This window comes from Penaeus vannamei, chromosome 17 (assembly GCF_042767895.1).
Source record: "Penaeus vannamei isolate JL-2024 chromosome 17, ASM4276789v1, whole genome shotgun sequence".
Classification (NCBI taxonomy): Eukaryota; Metazoa; Arthropoda; class Malacostraca; order Decapoda; family Penaeidae; genus Penaeus; species Penaeus vannamei.
This window is the reverse complement of record NC_091565.1, coordinates 20,699,775-20,708,431: the sequence shown is the minus strand read 5'-3', so window position 1 is coordinate 20,708,431 and position 8,657 is coordinate 20,699,775. Positions and strand designations below refer to the sequence as shown.

Here is an 8,657-nt window from a genome sequence, read left to right as displayed (position 1 = left end):
GTTTGCCATTCTGCTGGGGTTTGCCATTCTGCTGGGATTTGCCAGTCTGCTGGGGTTTGCCAGTCTTCTGGGGTTTGCCATTCTGCTGGGGTTTGCCAGTCTGCTGGGGTTTGCCAGTCTGCTGGGGTTTGCCAGTCTGCTGGGGTTTGCCAGTCTGCTGGGGTTTGCCAGTCTGCTGGGGTTTGCCAGTCTGCTGGGGTTTGCCAGTCTGCTGGGGTTTGCCAGTCTGCTGGGGTTTGCCAGTCTGCTGGGGTTTGCCAGTCTGCTGGGGTTTGCCAGTCTGCTGGGGTTTGCCAGTCTGCTGGGGTTTGCCAGTCTGCTGGGGTTTGCCATTCTGCTGGGGTTTGCCATTCTGCTGGGGTTTGCCAGTCTGCTGGGGTTTGCCAGTCTGCTGGGGTTTGCCATTCTGCTGGGGTTTGCCATTCTGCTGGGATTTGCCAGTCTGCTGGGGTTTGCCAGTCTTCTGGGGTATGCCAGTCTGCTGGGGTTTGCCAGTCTTCTGGGGTATGCCATTATGCTGGGGTTTGCCATTATGCTGGGGTTTGCCAGTCTGCTGGGGTTTGCCAGTCTGCTGGGGTTTGCCAGTCTGTTGGGGTTTGTCAGTCTTCTGGGGTTTGCCAGTCTGCTGGGGTTTGCCATTCTGCTGGGGTTTGCCATTCTGCTGGGATTTGCCAGTCTGCTGGGGTTTGCCAGTCTTCTGGGGTTTGCCATTCTGCTGGGGTTTGCCAGTCTGCTTGGGTTTGCCAGTCTGCTGGGGTTTGCCAGTCTGCTGGGGTTTGCCAGTCTGCTGGGGTTTGCCAGTCTGCTGGGGTTTGCCAGTCTGCTGGGGTTTGCCAGTCTGCTGGGGTTTGCCAGTCTGCTGGGGTTTGCCAGTCTGCTGGGGTTTGCCAGTCTGCTGGGGTTTGCCAGTCTGCTGGGGTTTGCCAGTCTGCTGGGGTTTGCCAGTCTGCTGGGGTTTGCCAGTCTGCTGGGGTTTGCCAGTCTGCTGGGGTTTGCCAGTCTGCTGGGATTTGCCATTCTGCTGGGGTTTGCCAGTCTGCTTGGGTTTGCCAGTCTGCTGGGGTTTGCCAGTCTGCTGGGGTTTACCATTCTGCTGGAGTTTGCCAGTCTGCTGGGGTTTGCCAGTCTTCTGGGGTTTGCCAGTCTTCTGGGGTTTGCCATTCTGCTGGGGTTTGCCATTCTGCTGGGGTTTGCCAGTCTGCTGGGGTTTGCCAGTCTGTTGGGGTTTGCCAGTCTGCTAGGGCTTGCCAGGCTGCTGGGCCTTGCCAGTCTTCTGGGGTTTGCCAGTCTGCTGGGATTTGCCAGTCTGTTGGGGTTTGCCAGTCTGCTTGGGTTTGCCAGTCTGTTGGGGTTTGCCAGTCGGCTGGGATTTTCCAGTTTGCTGGGGTTTGCCAGTCTGCTGGGGTTTGCCATTCTGCTGGGGCTTGCCAGTCTACTGGGATTTGCCATTCTGCTGGGGTTTGCCATTCTGCTGGGATTTGCCAGTCTGCTGGGGTTTGCCATTCTGCTGGGGTTTTCCAGTCTGCTGGGGTTTGCCAGTCTGCTGGGGGTTTGCCAGTCTGCTGGGGTTTGCCAGTCTGCTGGGGTTTGCCAGTCTGCTGGGGTTTGCCATTCTGCTGGGATTTGCCATTCTGCTGGGGTTTGCCAGTCTGCTGGGGTTTGCCAGTCTGCTGGGGTTTGCCAGTCTGCTGGGGTTTGCCAGTCTGCTGGGGTTTGCCAGTCTGCTGGGGTTTGCCAGTCTGCTGGGGTTTGCCATTCTGCTGGGGTTTGCCAGTCTGCTGGGGTTTGCCAGTCTGCTGGGGTTTGCCAGTCTGCTGGGGTTTGCCAGTCTGCTGGGGTTTGCCAGTCTGCTGGGGTTTGCCAGTCTGCTGGGGTTTGCCATTCTGCTGGGGTTTGCCAGTCTGCTGGGGTTTGCCAGTCTGCTGGGGTTTGCCAGTCTGCTGGGGTTTGCCATTCTGCTGGGGTTTGCCAGTCTGCTGGGGTTTGCCAGTCTGCTGGGGTTTGCCAGTCTGCTGGGGTTTGCCAGTCTGCTGGGGTTTGCCAGTCTGCTGGGGTTTGCCAGTCTGCTGGGGTTTGCCAGTCTTCTGGAGTTTGCCAGTCTGCTGGGGTTTGCCATTCTGCTGGGGTTTGCCAGTCAGCTGGGGTTTGCCAGTCTTCTGGAGTTTGCCAGTCTGCTGGAGTTTGCCAGTCTGCTAGGGTTTGCCATTCTGCTGGGGCTTGCCAGTTTACTGTGGTTTGCCATTCTGATGGGGTTTGCCAGTCAGCTGGGGTTTGCCATTCTGCTGGGGTTTGCCAGTCTGTTGGGGTTTGCCAGTCTGCTGGGGTTTGTCAGTCTGTTGGGGTTTACCAGTCTGCTGGGGTTTGCCATTCTGCTGGGGTTCGCAAGTCTGCTGGGGTTTGCCAGTCTGCTGGGGTTTTCCATTCTGCTGGGGTTTGCCAGTCTGCTGGGGTTTGCCATTCTGCTGGGGTTTGCCAGTCTGCTGGGGTTTGCCATTCTGCTGGGGTTTGCCAGTCTGCTGGGGTTTGCCATTCTGTTGGGGTTTGCCATTCTGCTGGGGTTTGCCAGTCTGCTGGGGTTTGCCAGTCTGCTGGGGTTTGCCAGTCTGCTGGGGTTTGCCAGTCTGCTGGAGCTTGCCAGGCTGTTGGGCCTTGCCAGGCTGCTGGGGTTTGCCATTCTTCTGGGGTATGCCAGTCTGCTTGGGTTTGCCAGTCTGCTGGGGTTTGCCAGTCTGCTGGGGTTTACCATTCTGCTGGAGTTTGCCAGTCTGCTGGGGTTTGCCAGTCTTCTGGGGTTTGCCAGTCTTCTGGGGTTTGCCAGTCTGCTGGGGTTTGCCATTCTGCTGGGGTTTGCCAGTCTGCTGGGGTTTGCCAGTCTGTTGGGGTTTGCCAGTCTGCTGGGGTTTGCCAGTCTGCTGGGGTTTGCCAGTCTGCTGGGGTTTGCCAGTCTGCTGGGGTTTGCCAGTCTGCTGGGGTTTGCCAGTCTGCTGGGGTTTGCCAGTCTGCTGGGGTTTGCCAGTCTGCTGGGGTTTACCATTCTGCTGGAGTTTGCCAGTCTGCTGGGGTTTGCCAGTCTACTGGGATTTGCCATTCTGCTGGGGTTTGCCATTCTTCTGGGATTTGCCATTCTGCTGGGGTTTGCCATTCTGCTGGGGTTTTCCAGTCTGCTGGGGTTTGCCAGTCTGCTGGGGTTTGCCAGTCTGCTGGGGTTTGCCAGTCTGCTGGGGTTTGCCATTCAGCTGGGATTTGCCATTCTGCTGGGGTTTGCCAGTCTGCTGGGGTTTGCCAGTCTGCTGGGGTTTGCCAGTCTGCTGGGGTTTGCCAGTCTGCTGGGGTTTGCCAGTCTGCTGGGGTTTGCCAGTCTGCTGGGGTTTGCCATTCTTCTGGGATTTGCCAGTCTGCTGGGGTTTGCCAGTCTCCTGGGGTTTGCCAGTCTGCTGGGGTTTGCCAGTCTGCTGGGGTTTGTCAGTCTGTTGGGGTTTGCCAGTCTGCTGGGGTTTGCCATTCTGCTGGGGTTTGCCAGTCTGCTGGGGTTTGCCAGTCTGCTGGGGTTTGCCATTCTGCTGGGGTTTGCCATTCTGCTGGGGTTTGCCAGTCTGCTGGGGTTTGCCAGTCTGCTGGGGTTTGCCAGTCTGCTGGGGTTTGCCAGTCTGCTGGGGTTTGCCAGTCTGCTGGGGTTTGCCAGTCTGCTGGGGTTTGCCAGTCTGCTGGGGTTTGCCAGTTTGTTGGGGTTTGCCAGTCTGCTGGGGTTTGCCAGTCTGCTGGGGTTTGCCAGTCTGCTGGGGTTTGCCAGTCTGCTGGGGTTTGCCAGTCTGCTGGGGTTTGCCAGTCTGCTGGGGTTTGCCAGTCTGCTGGGATTTGCCATTCTGCTGGGGTTTGCCAGTCTGCTTGGGTTTGCCAGTCTGCTGGGGTTTGCCAGTCTGCTGGGGTTTACCATTCTGCTGGAGTTTGCCAGTCTGCTGGGGTTTGCCAGTCTTCTGGGGTTTGCCAGTCTTCTGGGGTTTGCCAGTCTGCTGGGGTTTGCCATTCTGCTGGGGTTTGCCAGTCTGCTGGGGTTTGCCAGTCTGTTGGGGTTTGCCAGTCTGCTAGGGCTTGCCAGGCTGCTGGGCCTTGCCAGTCTTCTGGGGTTTGCCAGTCTGCTGGGATTTGCCAGTCTGTTGGGGTTTGCCAGTCAGCTGGGGTTTGCCAGTCTGTTGGGGTTTGCCAGTCGGCTGGGATTTTCCAGTTTGCTGGGGTTTGCCAGTCTGCTGGGCCTTGCCATTCTGCTGGGGCTTGCCAGTCTACTGGGATTTGCCATTCTGCTGGGGTTTGCCATTCTGCTGGGATTTGCCAGTCTGCTGGGGTTTGCCATTCTGCTGGGGTTTTCCAGTCTGCTGGGGTTTGCCAGTCTGCTGGGGGTTTGCCAGTCTGCTGGGGTTTGCCAGTCTGCTGGGGTTTGTCAGTCTGTTGGGGTTTGCCAGTCTGCTGGGGTTTGCCATTCTGCTGGGGTTCGCAAGTCTGCTGGGGTTTGCCAGTCTGCTGGGGTTTGCCATTCTGCTGGGGTTTGCCAGTCTGCTGGGGTTTGCCATTCTGCTGGGGTTTGCCAGTCTGCTGGGGTTTGCCATTCTGCTGGGGTTTGCCAGTCTGCTGGGGTTTGCCATTCTGTTGGGGTTTGCCATTCTGCTGGGGTTTGCCATTCTGCTGGGGTTTGCCAGTCTGCTGGGGTTTGCCAGTCTGCTGGGGTTTGCCAGTCTGCTGGAGCTTGCCAGGCTGTTGGGCCTTGCCAGGCTGCTGGGGTTTGCCATTCTTCTGGGGTATGCCAGTCTGCTGGGGTTTGCCAGTCTTCTGGGGTATGCCATTATGCTGGGGTTTGCCATTATGCTGGGGTTTGCCAGTCTGCTGGGGTTTGCCAGTCTGCTGGGGTTTGCCAGTCTGTTGGGGTTTGTCAGTCTTCTGGGGTTTGCCAGTCTGCTGGGGTTTGCCATTCTGCTGGGGTTTGCCATTCTGCTGGGATTTGCCAGTCTGCTGGGGTTTGCCAGTCTTCTGGGGTTTGCCATTCTGCTGGGGTTTGCCAGTCTGCTTGGGTTTGCCAGTCTGCTGGGGTTTGCCAGTCTGCTGGGGTTTGCCAGTCTGCTGGGGTTTGCCAGTCTGCTGGGGTTTGCCAGTCTGCTGGGGTTTGCCAGTCTGCTGGGGTTTGCCAGTCTGCTGGGGTTTGCCAGTCTGCTGGGGTTTGCCAGTCTGCTGGGGTTTGCCAGTCTGCTGGGGTTTGCCAGTCTGCTGGGGTTTGCCAGTCTGCTGGGGTTTGCCAGTCTGCTGGGGTTTGCCAGTCTGCTGGGGTTTGCCAGTCTGCTGGGGTTTGCCAGTCTGCTGGGGTTTGCCAGTCTGCTGGGGTTTGCCAGTCTGCTGGGGTTTGCCAGTCTGCTGGGGTTTGCCAGTCTGCTGGGGTTTGCCAGTCTGCTGGGGTTTGCCAGTCTGCTGGGGTTTGCCAGTCTGCTGGGGTTTGCCAGTCTGCTGGGGTTTGCCATTCTGCTGGGGTTTGCCAGTCTGCTGGGGTTTGCCATTCTGTTGGGGTTTGCCATTCTGCTGGGGTTTGCCATTCTGCTGGGGTTTGCCAGTCTGCTGGGGTTTGCCAGTCTGCTGGGGTTTGCCAGTCTGCTGGAGCTTGCCAGGCTGTTGGGCCTTGCCAGGCTGCTGGGGTTTGCCATTCTTCTGGGGTATGCCAGTCTGCTGGGGTTTGCCAGTCTTCTGGGGTATGCCATTATGCTGGGGTTTGCCATTATGCTGGGGTTTGCCAGTCTGCTGGGGTTTGCCAGTCTGCTGGGGTTTGCCAGTCTGTTGGGGTTTGTCAGTCTTCTGGGGTTTGCCAGTCTGCTGGGGTTTGCCATTCTGCTGGGGTTTGCCATTCTGCTGGGATTTGCCAGTCTGCTGGGGTTTGCCAGTCTTCTGGGGTTTGCCATTCTGCTGGGGTTTGCCAGTCTGCTGGGGTTTGCCAGTCTGCTGGGGTTTGCCAGTCTGCTGGGGTTTGCCAGTCTGCTGGGGTTTGCCAGTCTGCTGGGGTTTGCCAGTCTGCTGGGGTTTGCCAGTTTGTTGGGGTTTGCCAGTCTGCTGGGGTTTGCCAGTCTGCTGGGGTTTGCCAGTCTGCTGGGGTTTGCCAGTCTGCTGGGGTTTGCCAGTCTGCTGGGGTTTGCCAGTCTGCTGGGGTTTGCCAGTCTGCTGGGATTTGCCATTCTGCTGGGGTTTGCCAGTCTGCTGGGGTTTGCCAGTCTGCTGGGGTTTGCCAGTCTGCTGGGGTTTACCATTCTGCTGGAGTTTGCCAGTCTGCTGGGGTTTGCCAGTCTGTTGGGGTTTGCCAGTCTGCTGGGGTTTGCCAGTCTGCTGGGGTTTGCCATTCTGCTGGGGTTTGCCAGTCTGCTGGGGTTTGCCAGTCTGTTGGGGTTTGCCAGTCTGCTAGGGCTTGCCAGGCTGCTGGGCCTTGCCAGTCTTCTGGGGTTTGCCAGTCTGCTGGGATTTGCCAGTCTGTTGGGGTTTGCCAGTCTGCTTGGGTTTGCCAGTCTGTTGGGGTTTGCCAGTCGGCTGGGATTTTCCAGTTTGCTGGGGTTTGCCAGTCTGCTGGGGTTTGCCATTCTGCTGGGGCTTGCCAGTCTACTGGGATTTGCCATTCTGCTGGGGTTTGCCATTCTGCTGGGATTTGCCAGTCTGCTGGGGTTTGCCATTCTGCTGGGGTTTTCCAGTCTGCTGGGGTTTGCCAGTCTGCTGGGGTTTGCCAGTCTGCTGGGGTTTGCCAGTCTGCTGGGGTTTGCCAGTCTGCTGGGGTTTGCCAGTCTGCTGGGGTTTGCCATTCTGCTGGGGTTTGCCAGTCTGCTGGGGTTTGCCAGTCTGCTGGGGTTTGCCAGTCTGCTGGGGTTTGCCAGTCTGCTGGGGTTTGCCAGTCTGTTGGGGTTTGCCAGTCTGCTGGGGTTTGCCATTCTGCTGGGGTTTGCCAGTCTGCTGGGGTTTGCCATTCTGCTGGGGTTTGCCATTCTGCTGGGGTTTGCCAGTCTGCTGGGGTTTGCCAGTCTGCTGGGGTTTGCCAGTCTGCTGGGGTTTGCCAGTCTGATGGAGCTTGCCAGGCTGTTGGGCCTTGCCAGGCTGCTGGGGTTTGCCATTCTTCTGGGGTATGCCAGTCTGCTGAGGTTTGCCAGTCTTCTGGGGTATGCCATTATGCTGGGGTTTACCATTATGCTGGGGTTTGCCAGTCTGCTGGGGTTTGCCAGTCTGCTGGGGTTTGCCAGTCTGTTGGGGTTTGTCAGTCTTCTGGGGTTTGCCAGTCTGCTGGGGTTTGCCATTCTGCTGGGGTTTGCCATTCTGCTGGGATTTGCCAGTCTGCTGGGGTTTGCCAGTCTTCTGGGGTTTGCCATTCTGCTGGGGTTTGCCAGTCTGCTTGGGTTTGCCAGTCTGCTGGGGTTTGCCAGTCTGCTGGGGTTTGCCAGTCTGCTGGGGTTTGCCAGTCTGCTGGGGTTTGCCAGTCTGCTGGGGTTTGCCAGTCTGCTGGGGTTTGCCAGTCTGCTGGGGTTTGCCAGTTTGTTGGGGTTTGCCAGTCTGCTGGGGTTTGCCAGTCTGCTGGGGTTTGCCAGTCTGCTGGGGTTTGCCAGTCTGCTGGGGTTTGCCAGTCTGCTGGGGTTTGCCAGTCTGCTGGGGTTTGCCAGTCTGCTGGGATTTGCCATTCTGCTGGGGTTTGCCAGTCTGCTTGGGTTTGCCAGTCTGCTGGGGTTTGCCAGTCTGCTGGGGTTTACCATTCTGCTGGAGTTTGCCAGTCTGCTGGGGTTTGCCAGTCTTCTGGGGTTTGCCAGTCTTCTGGGGTTTGCCATTCTGCTGGGGTTTGCCATTCTGCTGGGGTTTGCCAGTCTGCTGGGGTTTGCCAGTCTGTTGGGGTTTGCCAGTCTGCTAGGGCTTGCCAGGCTGCTGGGCCTTGCCAGTCTTCTGGGGTTTGCCAGTCTGCTGGGATTTGCCAGTCTGTTGGGGTTTGCCAGTCTGCTTGGGTTTGCCAGTCTGTTGGGGTTTGCCAGTCGGCTGGGATTTTCCAGTTTGCTGGGGTTTGCCAGTCTGCTGGGGTTTGCCATTCTGCTGGGGCTTGCCAGTCTACTGGGATTTGCCATTCTGCTGGGGTTTGCCATTCTGCTGGGATTTGCCAGTCTGCTGGGGTTTGCCATTCTGCTGGGGTTTTCCAGTCTGCTGGGGTTTGCCAGTCTGCTGGGGTTTGCCAGTCTGCTGGGGTTTGCCAGTCTGCTGGGGTTTGCCAGTCTGCTGGGATTTGCCATTCTGCTGGGGTTTGCCAGTCTGCTGGGGTTTGCCAGTCTGCTGGGGTTTGCCAGTCTGCTGGGGTTTGCCAGTCTGCTGGGGTTTGCCAGTCTGCTGGGGTTTGCCAGTCTGCTGGGGTTTGCCAGTCTGCTGGGGTTTGCCAGTCTGCTGGGGTTTGCCAGTCTGCTGGGGTTTGCCATTCTGCTGGGGTTTGCCAGTCTGCTGGGGTTTGCCAGTCTGCTGGGGTTTGCCAGTCTGCTGGGGTTTGCCAGTCTGCTGGGGTTTGCCATTCTTATGGGATTTCCCAGTCTGCTGGGGTTTGTCAGTCTGTTGGAGTTTACCAGTCTGTTGGGGTTTGCCAGTCTTCTGGGGTTTGCCAACTTGCCAGTCTGCTGGGACTGAGC

At 58.1% G+C, this 8,657-nt stretch overlaps 3 protein-coding genes across 3 annotated transcripts in view; all 3 read right to left on the bottom strand.

Moving 5' to 3' along the window:
- The window catches only part of LOC138864637 (neurofilament heavy polypeptide-like), a 9,046-nt gene extending 6,012 nt beyond the window's left edge, over window positions 1-3,034 (bottom strand). Inside the window, exons 1-5 of the mRNA XM_070132476.1 lie at window positions 2,960-3,034; window positions 2,564-2,822; window positions 2,114-2,315; window positions 1,015-1,507; window positions 403-676 (exon numbers count right to left, since the gene is read on the bottom strand). Coding sequence (XP_069988577.1) covers window positions 403-676; window positions 1,015-1,507; window positions 2,114-2,315; window positions 2,564-2,822; window positions 2,960-3,034 — 1,303 coding nt within the window. The remainder of the gene's footprint in view (window positions 1-402; window positions 677-1,014; window positions 1,508-2,113; window positions 2,316-2,563; window positions 2,823-2,959) is intronic.
- A 37-nt stretch (window positions 3,035-3,071) lies between these two features.
- LOC138864636 (uncharacterized) lies at window positions 3,072-7,841 on the bottom strand. The gene is made up of 7 exons (XM_070132474.1): window positions 7,677-7,841; window positions 7,001-7,338; window positions 6,201-6,693; window positions 5,656-5,898; window positions 4,671-4,998; window positions 3,940-4,352; window positions 3,072-3,449 (listed from the first exon to the last, which is right to left on the bottom strand). The coding sequence occupies exons 1-7, from the start codon at window positions 7,839-7,841 to the stop codon at window positions 3,072-3,074; spliced, it is 2,358 nt and encodes a 785-aa protein (XP_069988575.1).
- Window positions 7,842-7,899: 58 nt separating this feature from the next.
- LOC138864635 (processed variable antigen-like) overlaps window positions 7,900-8,657 on the bottom strand; it is a 773-nt gene continuing 15 nt past the window's right edge. The window contains exons 1-2 of the mRNA XM_070132473.1: window positions 8,487-8,657; window positions 7,900-8,094 (exon numbers count right to left, since the gene is read on the bottom strand). The exon at window positions 8,487-8,657 is cut by the window's right edge and continues 15 nt beyond it. Coding sequence (XP_069988574.1) covers window positions 7,900-8,094; window positions 8,487-8,657 — 366 coding nt within the window. The remainder of the gene's footprint in view (window positions 8,095-8,486) is intronic.